Source organism: Lissotriton helveticus, chromosome 8, assembly GCF_964261635.1.
Source record: "Lissotriton helveticus chromosome 8, aLisHel1.1, whole genome shotgun sequence".
Lineage (NCBI taxonomy): Eukaryota > Metazoa > Chordata > Amphibia > Caudata > Salamandridae > Lissotriton > Lissotriton helveticus.
The window spans coordinates 222452380-222469125 of record NC_136069.1 but is presented as its reverse complement, the minus strand read 5'-3'; the positions used below and the strand labels follow the sequence as shown (position 1 = coordinate 222469125).

At 48.4% G+C, this 16746-nt stretch overlaps 1 protein-coding gene across 1 annotated transcript in view; it reads right to left on the bottom strand.

The window, feature by feature from the left end:
* DEUP1 (deuterosome assembly protein 1) overlaps positions 1–16746 on the bottom strand; it is a 444549-nt gene that overhangs the window by 226898 nt on the left and 200905 nt on the right. Inside the window, 1 exon segment of the mRNA XM_078658866.1 lies at positions 13032–13146. Within this exon segment, the coding sequence (XP_078514992.1) occupies positions 13032–13146 (115 nt within the window).

Below are 16746 nucleotides of genomic sequence, written 5' to 3'. Positions count from 1 at the left end.
CAAGCGTGTGACTGCAGGGAGGGCTAGGGGTGGGCGGCAAATTCCGTTCCGCTCGCGGAACTTGCGAAATGTCAGCATTTTCGCGGTCCGCGCGGAACAATAAAATGTCAAAACTTCCGCGATCCGCAGTAGAGCGGAATTGTATTGCACACACACTGTGGCATCTTGGTGGATAAATATGCAGGGCAGGATTCTTTCTGACACGGTGCTCCAGTCACACAAATTAAACCTTAACAGGAAGCACTTACAGACATAAATAAAACAGGTGCCCGAGTTGAATGTCAAATTCAGGAACGTATAATCAGCCCAAAAAATTAGTGAGCTCGGTCGAGGCTAGGCAGCTGTGCTTTCTCCCCATATCTACCGTCTACAATTAGCTGTAATCCTTGATGGAAGTCTTTGCATCCACGAGTTTCTCCAGCTCAATCCCCGTGTAGTTCCTGTGACCAGGAGGCGGCTTTCTCCTCATCTGCTGCTCTGATCGATTGGTCGCTGACCCTATCAAGACTCTTGATTGGGTCAGAGACCGATCAGAGCAGCAGATGAGGGGAAAGCAGCCTCCAGGTCACAGGAACTACACGGGGATTGCTGCAAGAGGCATGTGAACTCGCAAAGAAGCCCCGCCCCCGAAATCTCTGTGAAATTCTGCGTGTTCTTGTAGATTTTTTGCCGTTTCGCGGAATTTTGCCAAAGGCAATTTCGGCATCCACTTCTCTAAGCCAAACCCTTCACTGATGAAATGTGGGCACAATTAGGGTCTGATTACAAGTTTGGTGGTTCTGGAGTGGACTGCCACGCCAGCGCCCCGCTCCAGGACCACCAAACTTGACCGCCGGTTGCCCGCCCACCAGATTACGAGTAATCTTGTGGTCTGGCGGGTGGTCCTTTGGCGTTCCCACAGCGGTGCCTATTAAAAAGGCACCACAATGGGAATGACATCGCCCGTTCCTGAGTGGCATGAAATGTAAAGCCCATGCTGTGCAGAAAAGGGGGTGACTGCACACAAGCACACCATGGCCTTGGGACAACAAGGGCCCTGTAGGGCCTTCCTCGTTTCCTCACCACCACAGTTTTCATGGCACCCTCATTGCCATGAAAACTGTGGCGTGAAGAAACTCCTAATTTGCTCTGCGATGCTGCAGCAGCACCGCAAACATATTGGAGCCTCTCACTGTCACACCACCGTCATGGGATATATGATCCCCAGGGGTTGCTGTGGACCTGTGTCAGTCCCACCTCTGTATTCGCAATACGCAGGTGGACCGCCAGTCTGGCGTTCCAGGGACCGCCACCACAGGCTAGGCGTTCCATCTCGTAATCAAACCCTCAGTCTTTTACAATCATCCACCACCCCTGAGAACACTGTCATTGCAACCCTGCTTCTTCTAACTTTATGTTGCTGCTGTGTTGCAACATCTTTAATATAACTTACCAGCAGGGGCAGCTCCTCCATTTGAGAAGAGGGGCGTCGCCTCACGAGCACCATAGCTGAAAAATAAAACGGTAATAAAGTTAATTTATTACTGTTTTATTTTTCAGCAGCCCGTCCTGAACTAAGTGTCAGGCCGGGGTGGGGGTGGCAGCTGTAGAGCTATGCTCTTTAAAATGCGCATCTCTCTTTGGCCGGCGGTCTTGAGATGGCCAGCCAGACTTGCACATTTTAAAGTTCTCTACCCTAGCTGTCTTAGGCAGCTAGGGTAGAGAACGCACATGCATCCAGTGCTCTTAGAGGCGCAGGGAGAGGCCACTCTATCCAATTCTGGCCCTGCTTTCATGCTGTGAAAGCACCGCCAGGATTGAGTAGTGCAGTTTCCTGCATCGGGAGCTTCCATGAGGAGAGAAGACACCCGGGGGAGGCGGAGGGCGCGCTGCAAGACACAAGGTAAGTATTTTTTAATTTAAAACATTTGTTTGCCACTGTCCTCAGTACACGCCAGCCGCCACTGCTTATTAGTGTTTGTTGACTTTTATTTTTTGATGTTAGGTTAATGACACTCAACACAGATATATTTTAATGTGTGGTTTGTATCATACTCCACACATACATGTTTGCTTTGCTCTCTCAAAGCGTTAGTGCTGTGTGACTTTGCAATATTTGACTTACTGCAGGATTTTCTCATGAAAGGAGGGCCTTCCTTGAGATAATAAACTTTCTGAACTTGGATAAAATAGAAGAAGAAAAGAGCCGCTGATTGGTCAGAAGAGGCAGGGACCACGATGGATTGTTTTTTAAAACATTTATCTGTATTTGCATATCATGGTTTAAAATGGTTGGTTGGGAGGACTGACAATAGATTTAATAAAATATTTACCTTCTCAAAAAAAAGAATGTTGTGAAATCCACTGTATAAACACAGCAGGCAGACTTACGGTGAAGGAAAAGAAGGTGAAGCTATTTATGAGAGTACACAGCAACATTTTGGTGCACGTCGATGATTCACTAGCTATCCCGTCCCCACGTTTCCTTTGAAAATACAATATTTTGGGACACTAATATTACAGCATTTTATAGAATGCAGGAGAAATGATTAGATGCATATCATATTTTCACATTTTATCTAATTATTTCTACACTGTTCTATGCATCCTACACACCCAGTTGAATAACGTACACATCTCCTTCTTTTTACCCACCAGTTAGTCTGGCTCCTCACATCTGTTTTTGCTTGGTTGTAACCCTTCTCAAATTGACTTTTCATGCTCCTGTTCTAGTTTCTCTCCTCCCATGGTTATATCATTCCTCTCACATTGTTCGCCACATTGCCTTATGCAAATATAATGCAGAATCTGGAAGGATCTTGTGTATGTATGTATTGGTGCCTTATTACTGAGTTCAAGCAACTCAAACCTTTAATTTAAAAAAGCTGTGCATCATGCAAAACCACAAATAAATAAATAAAGATGTAAATCACGTATTTCTACTAGATTGTAACCCATAATTGAAAGTCTAAGACTTTGAACCCTGTCCAACACCCAGTCCACATTATTTCTAATCTCATTTGTTGGACCTGGGGTTACCAGTCCACATAGGGTAGCCTGGCACAGAGTAGGAAGGTCTATTCTCAAAGGCAAATCTTGTGTTATGCTTGCGTCACACCCTCACAGAAACCCAGGGCCCATCCACTCAAAAATGACACTACACCAATTTGGAAAAATACGGGTCACTTTTATAAAAGTTCTTAGAGCTTTCTTACTCCGGTAATCAATTTATAGTTACTTACAATAGATACCTTCACCACCAATTCTCTGCCCCCTCTTTTTAATTCAACAATACCTTGTTTCCTACAATCAAGGGATACAATGAGTACACTTCTTACTTTAACTTGTAGGCCATTCCTTAGCTAAATAGATATGGCACCATACATAAGTACGACCTTTTACATTGAATAAAATAGCAACATCAAGCATTAGAGCGGATTGAAGACCTCTGTTTACAATCTGTTTAGTTAAATCGAATCAAATGTTCGTTCAAGAGGTGCCAGGGTTGGTTTCCCACCTTCTCCCCTTTAGTTAGGCTGAAACCAGGCTGAAACTAATCATTTATCAGACTTTTAATGGTTGAAGTTGACTCTCCATGCACTGGCACTCTGGTTGTCTTTAATGACCAGAAATGGGTCTAGAACTGGTAATGTTCAAGTCTCAGATTAATTGTCTTGCCACATCATGCTCTCTGGCCAGCACAACAGTTTCAAGAGAGCTCCTACGGGGGTCTCACCACCAGGACCTCCAACCTTTGACTCCAGGTCCCGTTCGAGCCCCCAGATCCCTGCTTACTTGAGTGTCTCCGACTGATTCAGCTGTATCAAGCGGTTGAAGGGGACCGGACTGCACCGGCAGTCCCCTTTCTCTCCAGCGACGCCTCCCTCACAGGCCAGCTACTCTACTTCAGAGCCTGCCCCGAGGGAAGGACGCGCTGGCTCCAGGTTTCCGCTGAACTTCTCTTCAGGATGCTTCCGCTGGTTTCTCTCGGCAAGCCGCGCCACTGGGCAGGCGCGGGGGAATAGCAACTCTGGTGTGGTGCCGCCCCCTTCTCAGACGGCCGATGGGCCCTCCTCCAGAGCCACTTGTGCACCGTTAACTTCCTGGGGCCAACCCACCCTCTTTCGGATCAGTCAGTCCTCCAAGGAGCCTGCGCAGAGCAGGTCTCCTCAGTTTCACTACGCCGCCTAACCCGCTTTCAGTCCACACGGCAGCGGCTCCCAGGGCACCTCCAACACCGGCGCCCCTGACTCTTCTCCGGTAAGGAGTCTCTTCTATCCCCCAGAATCGAGGCTGCAGGCCAGGCAATCCTCACTACGGCGACCTCACCACCCTCCGATATGTCTAAGGGAGAGGAAGCCGTTTTCTTGGCAGCGCTTGAAAGCACAGGTGAGGAGAACAGCTGGGGTCAATGACGACTGGATTTGGATCGGGGGGGAGGTTGACTAGAGCTCACAGTCCTGTCTCTACCCTTGTGAAGCTCCTCAGAGTTCTTGGAAACCTTCACTCCACGGGTCAGCGAGGCAGAGCTTCCCACGCAGCTCACTCCACCTTACAATATCTTAAGTTCTCATCAGTGCCAGGGGTTAACCCCTCTAGACTCGTAAAGACCATGTGATCAGGGATATCAGGAACTCAAATACAGCGGACCAGGTCTACAGGCAGGGGGAACGGTGTCAGCAATAAGGAGGCAGCCCTTAAAAGGAGATTAACCCTCTGAGTGTCCTGACCCCGTAGCGCCACAGCCTGCACTCCAACTGACTCTTAGGTGACTTAATGGCCGCCCAGGTATTGGCCTTTTATATCCTCAGTCCCCTGTGTCCAGAACAAGCCAGAAGGTTCTAGAACTTCCCCATAGCTTCCTAAGGCCCTAGATCCTGAGGTAAAACTTATGGCAGTTATAAGCCACCATTTTGTGTGTTCATGCATTCAGTCAAAAAGGCTCTTTCACAAAGAGCGTCAAGGCCTCAGAAAATCCTAGGGACAAAGCAGCACCTAGCCCCCAGGACAACACCAAAAATTCCAGTGGACATAAAAAAAAATGAAAAGAGTTAGGAGGCAAAAGGGGACAAAAATAAATAAATAAAAGGAGGGACCACCCAAAGGGCCGACAGGTCTAACACACGTCCCCCCCAGCTGAAAGTGGGGAGAGCTACCCAACCCCTTGGGAGTTCTCATCACTAAGGCGGAAATACCTAGAGAGACCATCTGCATTGGCATGGTCCACTCCAGTCTGATGTTCCAGCCGGAAGTCCATTCCCGGTAGGGAGATAGACCATCTCAACAACTTGGGATTTTCTCCCTTCATTTGCATCAGCCAACAAAGGGGTCGGTGGTTGGTCTGCACCAGGAAGTGCGAGCCAAATAGGTATGGCCGCAGCTTCAGAGCCCATACCACAGAAAAGGCTTCCCGCTCAATTGCACTCCACCTCTGTTCCCGGGGAAGCAGTCTTCTGGACAGAAAGACTACAGGTTGATCCAGACCCTCTTCATTGAGTTGCAATAACACTGCCCCAATGCCATGTTCTGATACGTCTGTCTGGACAATGAATTCCTTCGAAAAATCAGGGGCCCTTAGAACCGGAGCCTCAGACATTGCTTGCTTCAAGGTGTCAAAGGCTCGCTGACAAGCCTCCGTCCAGACTACCCGTCGGGGTTGCTTCTTGGATGTGAGTTCAGTTAGGGGTGCCACAATGGTGCCATACCCCTTCACAAAGCGACGGTAGTATCCTGTGAGGCCCAAGAAAGCTCGGACCTCGGTTTGGGTCTTGGGTGGGCTCCCAAGCCATGATAGCCTCAATCTTCGCCTGGAGGGGCTGCACCGTTCCCCTGCCCACCAAGTGGCCTAGGTACACCACCGACCCCTGCTCGATCTGACATTTACTGGCCTTGATTGTCAAGCCAGCCTGTTTCAGGGCTTGGAGAACAGCTTGTAAGTGACACAAGTGGTCCTCCCAGCTGCTGCTGAAGATGGCAATGTCATTTAGATAAGCAGCAGAGAAGGCCTCCATCCCGTAGAGGACCTTGTTCAACAGCCGCTGAAAAGTGGCAGGAGCGTTCTTGAGCCCAAAGAGCATCACACAGAACTGGTAGTGGCCCTCAGGCGTGGAGAAGGCTGACCTTTCCTTTGCTCCATCTGTCAGGGAGATCTGCCAGTACCCTGAAGTGAGGTCAAAGGTACTCAAATATTGGGCAGCTCCCAGCCGGTCAATGAGTTCATCCACCCTAGGGATCGGATGTGCATCAGTTTTGGTTACTGAATTCAGTCCCCGGTAATCTACACAGAACCTTAGTTCTGAAGTAGTGCCCGGTGGGGCAGCCTTTGGTACCAAAACCACCGGACTGGACCAGGGGCTACTCGAAGGTTCAATTACTCCTAGCTCCACCATCTTAGTGACTTCGCTATGAATGCTGGCCTTCACCTAATCCGACAGCCGGTAGGTCTTAGACTTCACAGGTGGGCTGTCCCCTGTGTCCACATCATGGGTACACAGGTGGGTCCTTCCCGGGATAAGGGAGAACAGCGAGGAGTACTGCTCCAAAACCTGTTGGCAGTCACTACGCAGTTCAGGAGTGAGGGATGGGGAGAGAACCACTCCCTCCACCAACCCATCTTTTTCCTGAGACGAAAATAAATCACTGAGAGGATCACTTTCCTCTTCCTCCGCTCCATCAGTCACCATCATCAAGATGACCTCGGGCCTCTCATGGTGGGGTTTGAGGCGATTGGCATGGAGCACCCGAAGGGGCTGCCGGGGGTCTTAAGATCCACAAAGTAAGTGGCCTTACCCTTCTTCTCGATCACCTCAAAGGGGCCTGTCCAGCAATCCTGGAGGGCACTCAGCTCTCCAGGTTCCATCACCCACACTTTCTGGCCAGGCTCCAACTCCACAGGGTGAGCATTGTGGTCATAACACTCCTTCATCACTGCTTGGCTGGCTTCCAAGTTGTCAGAAGCTTGCGTCCACAACTTAGCCATTTGGCTCCGGAAGGCCAGCATGTAGCTCACCACATCCTGGGGAAGCTTCCTGGGAGTCTTTTCCCATCCGTCTTTCACCAGGCTGAGAGGTCCACGCACAGGGTGCCCATACAGAAGTTCGAAGGGGCTGAAGCCCACTCCCTTCTGTGGCACTTCCCTGTATGAAAACAACAGACAGGGTAGGAGGACGTCCCATTTCCTCCGCAGGCTCACAGGCAGACTTCTTATCATGCCTTTCAAGGTCTTGTTGAACCTTTCCACTAGACCATTGGTCTGTGGGTGGTAAGGAGTGGTGAACCGGTAGGTAACCCCACACTCCTTCCACATAGCCCGCATGTAAGCTGACATGAAGTTGGTCCCCCTGTCGGACACAACTTCCTTGGGGAAACCCACTCGGGTAAAGATCCCCATCAGGGCCCTCGCCACTGCAGGTGCAGTACAGGCCCTCAGAGGAATTGCCTCTGGGTACCTTGTGGCGTGATCCACCAGAACCAGGATAAACCTGTGACCAGTTGAAGTTGGTGGATCCAATGGCCCCACAATGTCGATGCCCACCCTTTCTAAGGGGGTGCTAACGACAGTAAGTGGTTCCAGGGGAGCTTTCAGCTTCACCCCTGTTTTCCCACTGGCTTGGCAAGACACACATGTCCGACAGTAAGTGTCGGACGCCACCCTCATTTGAGGCCAATAAAAGTGAGGGACAAGCCGGGCAAAGGTCTTGTCCTGATCCAAGTGTCCTGCCAAAGGTATCTCATGAGCCAGTTCCAAAAGAAAGGCTCGGTAACGTTGAGGGACAACCAAGGTACGTGACGAACCGTGCACTGGTGCCTTAGGTTCACTGTAGAGGAGTCCATCCTCCCAGTAAATGTGGTAGTTCCCAGTAACGTTTCCTGCTGCCTGGGCTTCGGCCTGTCGCCTCAGTCCCTCAAGGGTAGGGCACTCCTTCTGGCCCTTACAAAACTCCTCCCTGGTAGGCCCCCCCCTCCACATGCCATTCGGCAGGGATTGGTAGGTTCTCCAGTGAGACAACATCCCCCTCCGTGGACTTCAGATCTACCATCTCAGGTGGCCTATCCATCTCACGAGGCTTGGATGTCGAGGCAGGCTTCTCCTGTCCCAGGTTCGTTCCCTTCCTGGCAGCGGGCTGTGCCTTTGTTCCAGGCTCCAGCCCTGGCGAACTCCCCCTCCGGGTAGTCGCGAACCTTGTGCTGGCACAGGCCCAGTCAGGTGTACCCAGCATCTCAGAATGAGTCCGGTATTCCACCTCCTTCCAAGCATTGTGCTCCATATCATTCCCCAACAGACAATCAATGAAACACGGCAGGGCTTACGGCAACTCGAAGTAGACCTGCAACCCCTTCCCACTCAAGTGGAACCTCGGCCACCGGATAGTGACCCATTCTGCCGTCAGCCATCGAGGCGGGGTGGAGTACATGTGGAATCACCTGCTCTGGAGACACCAGATGACTCCTTACCATAGTCATACTGGCTCGTGTGTCTCTCAGAGCTTCCCCTCTTTGGCCATTGATGGTGACCCACTGCCCATACTTGGTAGTATTTGAGGGCACCTGGATCTTAGGAACCATCTCCCGATCTCCCAGGGACACATATGTGACACCCGCCCACTCTCTCCCCTTATCTAAGGGCAACTCCTCCCCCCGAGCACTACACTAGCTACTCCCGGGGCTTTTCCTCCAGTGGGCGGGGGTGGTCTCTTTGGGCACTTTGCATCTCCCTTATAGTGCCCAACCCCACCACACTCATAGCAGCGGACAACCCTTGGCTGCTGACTATGGTCAGGATGAGGGTTTCTTGGCGGGTTAGCCTTGGAAATGAATCCTGTTGCCTTTCCCTGGAAACTGTTTTGGGGGCCTCTTGAGAACTCCCTCTTTTTATCTCCCCCCTCTTTCTTCTGGGGAGCGTTCTTTCCGGTCCTTTGGGAATCCCCTCCAGTCCCCTTTGAGGACACCCGGGTACTAGCCCAGATGTCCGCCTCCTCAGCAAGCTTCCTGGGGCTGTTCAGCTTGCTGTCCACCAGGTGTTGTCGCAGCTCGGGAAAACATTTCTCGAGTAGGTGCTTCTTGAGGATAAGATCATACAGCCCCTCGTAGTCCCCCATCTCGCTGCCTTGTACCCACCCCTCCAGGGCCTTCTTTGCATAGTCTAGGAAACCCACCCAATTCTGTGTGCCCAGTTTGTGGCTGCTCCTAAACTTCTGTCGGTATTTTTCTGGAGTCAACCCAAACTTTTTTATCAGCACCACTTTCATGGTGGGGTAGTGGGTCTGCTCTCCCTGCTCTAGGGCCAAAAGTGTATCCCTTCCTGCAGGAGGCATGTATTTATACAAGCCACCCCCCGGTGTTTTTCCAATATCCCATGGGCTCTTAAGGAGACCTCATAGGCAGCCAGCCACTTTGCAATGTCATCCCCTGTGCTGTAGCTGGCGACTACATCCTTGGGCAAATAGGGTCTGGGTTCCCTGGTTAGGTCTTTGAATTCGCTGCCACCAACAGGAGTACTGGGAGTCCCTATTTGCAGGGCTTTGAGGTCTAGCTCCTTCAGACTCAATTCATGAGCCATCCTCTTTTCCTCACCTCTCCTTCTCCAACCTAGCTAGCTCCCACTTCAACTGCCTTTTCTCTCTATGGTCAGCTAATTCGGCTTCGGTCAAGCTCCTTACAGAGACACTGCTACCCTCCCTTGAGAGTGTTCTGGGACCTGTCAGTAGGTTCTCCTCCTCAGGTTGGTACAATACATCTACCCCGATGACAGTGTCCCGGTCTGCCTCTTCCTCCTCAATTTTCCCCTCTGTGGGAAGTGAGCTTCCACCCATGCCCTCAAGCTAGTTTGAAGTTCGCTCTTTTTCGCACCTCGCTTGTAAAACACCCCCTTTCTTTGGCAAAAATCCCTGAGTTGGGCCGCAGTATAGGTCTCCAACTCCTCCAGATCACATTCCATTTTGCCACCAGGGTCTTGGATAGCCACTTAGAAGAATTCAAGGAAGGGTAACACGTGAGGGCTTCCTCCACCCACCACCAGGAAAGAATTTGGAAAAACAAAATTTTAATTAGGGAGTCCGCTTGGAGAAAACTCCAGGTGTAGGTACGTGGTGCACACTAAGCCACTGTCAAGTGGACGCAAGCACAAACTCTAATCCCACCACTGATCACCAATTATGTGGACCTGCGGTTACCAGTCCACATAGGGTAGCCTGGCACAGAGTAGGAAGGTCTATTCTCAAAGGCAAATCTTGTGTTATGCTTGCGTCACACCCTCACAGAAACCCAGTGCCCATCCACTCAAAAATGACACTACACCAATTTGGAAAAATACGGGTCACTTTTTATAAAAGTTCTTAGAGCTTTCTTACTCCGGTAATCAATTTATAGTTACTTACAATATATACCTTCACCACCAATTCTCTGCCCCCCCTTTTTAATTCAACAATACCTTGTTTCCTACAATCAAGGGATACAATGAGTACACTTTAACTTGTAGGCCATTCCTTAGCTAAATAGATATGGCACCATACATAAGTACGACCTTTTACATTGAATAAAATAGCAACATCAAGCATTAGAGCAGATTGAAGACCTCTGTTTACAATCTGTTTAGTTAAATCGAATCAAATGTTCGTTCAAGAGGTGTCAGGGTTGGTTTCCCACCTTCTCCCCTTTAGTTAGGTTGAAACCAGGCTGAAACTAACCATTTATCAGACTTTTAATGGTTGAAGTTGACTCTCCATGCACTGGCACTCTGGTTGTCTTTAATGACCAGAAATGGGTTTAGAACTGGTAATGTTCAAGTCTCAGATTAATTGTCTTGCCACATCATGCTCTCTGGCCAGCACAACAGTTTCAAGAGAGCTCCTACGGGGGTCTCACCACCAGGACCTCCAACCTTTGACTCCAGGTCCCGTTCCAGCCCCCAGATCCCTGCTTACTTGAGTGTCTCCGACTGATTCAGCTGTATCAAGAGGTTGAAGGGGACCGGACTGCTCCGGCAGTCCCCTTTATCTCCAGCGACGCCTCCCTCACAGGCCAGCTACTCTACTTCAGAGCCTGCCCCGAGGGAAGGACGCGCTGGCTCCAGGTTTCCACTGAACTTCTCTTCAGGATGCTTCCGCTGGTTTCTCTCGGCAAGCCGCGCCACTGGGCAGGCGCGGGGGAATAGCGACTCTGGTGTGGTGCCGCCCCCTTCTCAGACGGCCGATGGGCCCTCCTCCAGAGCCACTTGTGCGCCGTTAACTTCCTGGGGCCAACCCACCCTCTTTCGGATCAGTCAGTCCTCCAAGGAGCCTGCGCAGAGCAGGTCTCCTCAGTTTCACTACGCCGCCTAACCCGCTTTCAGTCCACACGGCAGCGGCTCCCAGGGCACCTCCAACACCGGCGCCCCTGACTCTTCTCCGGTAAGGAGTCTCTTCTATCCCCGGAATCGAGGCTGCAGACCAGGCAATTCTCACTACGGCGACCTCACCACCCTCCGATATGTCTAAGGGAGAGGAAGCCGTTTTCTTGGCAGCGCTTGAAAGCACAGGTGAGGAGAACAGCTGGGGTCAATGACGACTGGATTTGGATTGGAGGGGGGGGGGAAAGGTTGACTAGATCTCACAGTCCTGTCCCTACCCTTGCGAAGCTCCTCAGAGTTCTTGGACACCTTCACTCCGCGGGTCAGCGAGGCAGAGCTTCCCACACAGCTCACTCCACCTTACAATATCTTAAGTTCTCATCAGTGCCAGGGGTCAACCCCTCTAGACTCGTAAAGACCGTGTGATCAGGGATATCAGGAACTCAAATACAGCGGGCCAGGTCTACAGGCAGGGGGAACGGTGTCAGCAGTAAGGAGGCAACCCTTAAAAGGAGATCAACCCTCTGAGTGTCCTGACCCCCTAGCGCCACAGCCTGCACTCCAACTGGCTCTTAGGTGACTTAATGGCCGCCCAGGTATTGGCCTTTTATATCCTCAGTCCCCTGTGTCCAGAACAAGCCAAAAGGTTCTAGAACTTCCCCATAGCTTCCTAAGGCCCTAGATCCTGAGGTAAAACTTATGGCAGTTATAAGCCACCATTTTGTGTGTTCATGCATTCAGTCAAAAAGGCTCTTTCACAAAGAGCGTCAAGGCCTCAGAAAATCCTAGGGACAAAGCAGCACCTAGCCCCCAGGACAACACCAAAAATTCCAGTGGACATAAAAAAAAAAAGAAAAGAGTTAGGAGGCAAAAGGGGACATAAATAAATAAAAGGAGGGACCACCCAAAGGGCCGACAGGTCTAACAACATTCATATTTCGCATGTTTCTCTGCTTCAAGACAATGGCGGCACAACCATATCACGTCTCCGGTTGCCATCATACTGCACTTCTTGACCCCTACTGCACTCCACTGGGCTTGTAGCAGGAGGAGCGCCTCTACAAGTCTCTTTAATGTGTGCAAACCAGGAGCAGGGCCACTGGAATTATGCAATTATGCGGTCGCTGCGATTTTCTGATAATTGTAGGTTCGTCACAGTGGCCACATAATCCATCATCTGCAGATTTGAACGATAGTTTTTTTGTTCCTATCTCAAATGCTTCAAACGTTAGTAAAAACACAACAACATGTGTTCCTGCGCAGTGGAAGGCCCTCTGCAAAGATTGACTGGTCACCTTTCTGTACCTTCTTGCTATATTTGGGTGTTAAACTGGTACAAATCAGGGACAACTAATGCCCAGAGAGTGTTAACAAGCTAAAAAATGACAAAATAATAAAGTAATACTATCACAAAATATACCACACAAAGGCTGCATAATTACCCTTTTCTTGCCACATAATTTAATCAACCCTGCCACATATTTTGACCCTCCCCTGCAGCATATTTCCAGTGGCCCTGACTATTCGTTGTGAGAGTACAGTAGAGGTGTGCCACTGGGCTAAGGAAAAGAGTAGGTGTAACTAATAGGAGATGAAGTAGTCATTGCGAGGGTGCGGTTACCAAGCTTTAGGACCACACTAGAGACAGCAGTGCACTCTATAAATCACAAGGACAACATAGCAACTACTCTATCACACAGAACATAAACATTGACCCTGCACTTACCTTAATTTGATCTTTCTGCTGAATTTCCTGTTCCTGTCCAACTCTGTGTGGCTCCTGTGTCTTCTTTGCCAGTTCATCATTCAATCGATTGCAGCTTGTTGGGGATTGCTCACAGCTGCAAAGCAATACAACAATTAAAAACACTACTGCCACAAAGTACCATGTTTTATAATACTTTGCTAGATTAATTTTAGCCAGAAAGGCGCATTTGTTTTCCATTTGACTAAAGAGGAAAAACGTCCAGGGCAGGATTTGAAATGTTACAATCCTCAGATAAAGAGGGATTTGCAGTTCTTTTTGCATATTTAACACTAATATGTGGGCAAACAGGCAAGCAGTATGTTCTTCAGTAAGCAGTAGGCAAGGTTTACCTCTTGAGATGGGAAAGAAGGCTAAACCTCAACATATTGGCATGCGTGGGTGAGCGGCCGGAGCAGCAGGGGGTAGCACATTTCTAGCACATTCTACTCAGTGAGATGAGAAATTAATTTCAACACCCGGTACGAGATGAAGATTTCAAACTTTAGGGAATCAGAAAAATGCAATATACAAGTGAAGTAAATAATAACCAGAAGTGGACCTTTATTTACCATATCTTAAATGTAGGTATTCTGTATATAAACTGGTCTATTGGCTGTTTGTCCTGGGATTGCCTAAGCTGGGTGTCACTCTGACAGCCCTCCACACTGTGAACATAAGGTGTGCAGCGGCGCGAGCCCCAAACCCTTCAATGCAGCCAGTCTACCTAGGAGTCCTCTAGAGCTAATTGTCAGTGCCCCCTGCTTAGACCTGATACAGACGGTAAGGGACCCTCTACCTCCAGTATCTTCTTATGCTGACAGAAAAAGATGTTTTCTGCCTGACGCACACACAATGGTGTTTCTACTGATGTTCACCTGGCTGACCAATGAGCAGGCTGCATTGCACAGATGGAAGCAAAACAGCACCTAAAAGTACTTCTTTATCAATTCACGTCCCAATGTTCTTACAATTTGGTCAGTACTTGCCGTTGAGGAACTGCGAGATGATTTAACATCGGTTCCCATATCTGAAAGGTTCTGGATTAAATGTGACCAAATCCACTGATCAAATGTGAGTAAGAAAGATATATTTCACAGAAAAGCTATATTTCACGATTTAGGTTTATCAATCCATGATTGGTTTGAATGCTAAGAGGATCCAGCCTGATCAATCTCACTTTATGCCCACATGCCTAATCCGCATCTCTAGATCTACACCAGTGCTATGATTGTCTGGACAAGGTGAAGTCCCTTGATGGCACCTGGAGATATGGTTTCTTCTCGTTGAGGGAAAGGTGTTTCACTCCACTGAGTGGTGCTTTTTTTGATAGCTTTGAATGAGATGGTGGGCTTTGGGTTAGTGCACATATTTTGGGTCACTCTTCTGTATATAGCGACAGTGAGGTAAATGCAAACAAAATGAGGGTAGATGCTATTGAGACCGCCGCTGACAAATGAAAAGTGTCTTTTGGTATCCTATAGTGCAAAGAACCAAGGAGCACTCACCTCTATGCCCCTTAACTAGGAACGAGTCCTATCACAACATTGAGCACAAAAGGGTTCAGCACTATTCAGTAAGTTATATAAATACAATGTTGATCATTCAAGAACCAGTGAACACACAAAAAGATGTGCCGATCACCGATGTAAGTTTCTTAAAAAAGTTTTCTTTATATCCTATTTTCATAGGAATGGAAGATCATAGCCGGCGCGTTTCGTCTCTAAAAGAGACTTCTCCAGGGCTTCACAAAGTAATGCACAGGGTATTCACTATGATGTTCATATAATTCAAGCAGGTGTCTGAGAATCCAATTTTCAGAAAACTTCTTATATGGTAGATATTGTCTGAAGTGGCATGGTAACCCGTAGCTTCTGTTTTCCTCGTTTTCGAGTTTGAAAACGAGGAGAACAGAAGCTACGGGCTTTCGAAAATTGGATTCTCAGACACCTGCTTGAATTATATGAACATCATATTGAATACCCTCTGCTCCGATCAGATTGCTTCGCTCTTCATCGGCTAGACTGGTGAAAGTGCCTCGGTTTAGGAAGGTTAGATCAGGGGGCAGATCCTTTGAGGTGGCAGCGGCCAAGTTATGGAATCTGCTCCCGTACGAGATCAGGCACATTAAGGAGCTTCTTCCCTTTAGGAGAAAGGTTAAAACTTGGTTGTTTCCCAAGTAACGCAGTCTGACCGACTTGCTCTGACACTCTTCTGCCCTTATGGAGTTATCAGCGCCAGGATGCCTGCAAGGTGACAGTGCGCTTTACAAGACTAACAAATAAAATAATAAAAATAATTCCTGAGGTTGTTTGTGGCAGGCTGATTCTACATTTGGAAACTTTTCTGGGGACCCCAGGCCATACGTATATTTATTTATTTATTTTTTGAACTTATATGGCGCAAACAGCTACCCAAAAAGGGACCGTCCCATGTCTGAGGGGGGTCTCGCTATCCTATTTGCATGGATGCTATTATATAGTTTCACATGAGGGATGAGCCCGGTTCAAAGTGACAGATTAGGAAGCAAATCATGCATACATTTCCTCTACAGAGGACTGGAAAAGAATCTCTGCCACATGCAATATCCACAGGGGTCTGGGCTCCGGAAAAGCAAACAAATTGCCTGCATGGTGTGTTAACATTTGTATTTGTAAAGCCCACGTGCACCAAGAAGGGTATCTTGGTGCTGAATACCAGATGTTTATTATCACCCAACAATACTCATTTTATCGATCTCAGAAGGATGAAAGGCTGAGTAGACCCGCCAGGTTTTGAATGTGTGACCATGAGGTCAAACACAGACCCCTACAGTGGATGCATTACTCCGCAAAGCCCCCAGACCCGACATAATTGAATGGAATGGAAAGATAAGATTCCCAGTGAGTAGAAAACAAGCATGGGGAAGTTGCAAAATCGAAAGAACAGGACACTGGAGTTAATCCATATTTCAAAGCAGGTGGACATATTTGGCGGTGCCATTATGAACAATTTCATTGCCACAAGCAAACAGCACTTACTAAAAACGGACTCTTTCTGTTACCTACAAGTTCTTCATTCTCTGTATGGAAGTCCTTCGGACTTGAATGATGTTGAGGATCATACTCCCGCAGGTGTTTGAGTACTGAAAGTTGATGGGCACGCTGACATTAGGGGCAGTGTCTGATATTCATAGGGCTCTCCTCTGTAATATGCCAATTGCTTGAGTTACATTTTCATAGTTATGTTAACACTGCCCACAGAAACTGCCCATCTCTGAAGTTGAGCCATTCCCCCTTCTTAGCTCACAAAGTGTGAAAACAGTGACCAGCTTGCTCAGTAGAACATGTTTACACAAGCTGTCACTATTTGAAGGTTTACCCATTCTCTTGAGCTCAGGCTAAACACCTGCTTGTGTTTTTTTAAAGACTTAAATACATGGTCCTGCAAGAAACAAAGAAGTACTCGTGTATAAAGTTGTGTCCTACAGTTGCACGAGGATCTTGCTTCATTAGCCAGAGTAGGAGGAAATTCTGTCCACTTTACTTTGGGATTCATAGAACTTAATTTTTCTTTTGTCAATAAACCCTGTCAGACTTCCATTGGCCATAGAGAGATTTCATTGACACATCCAACCATGTACGATACGAAAAGACTGGGAATATACCCTATACCTCCATGTAGAGTTTTGCGGCGTATGAAGTAGTGATGGAAGGAA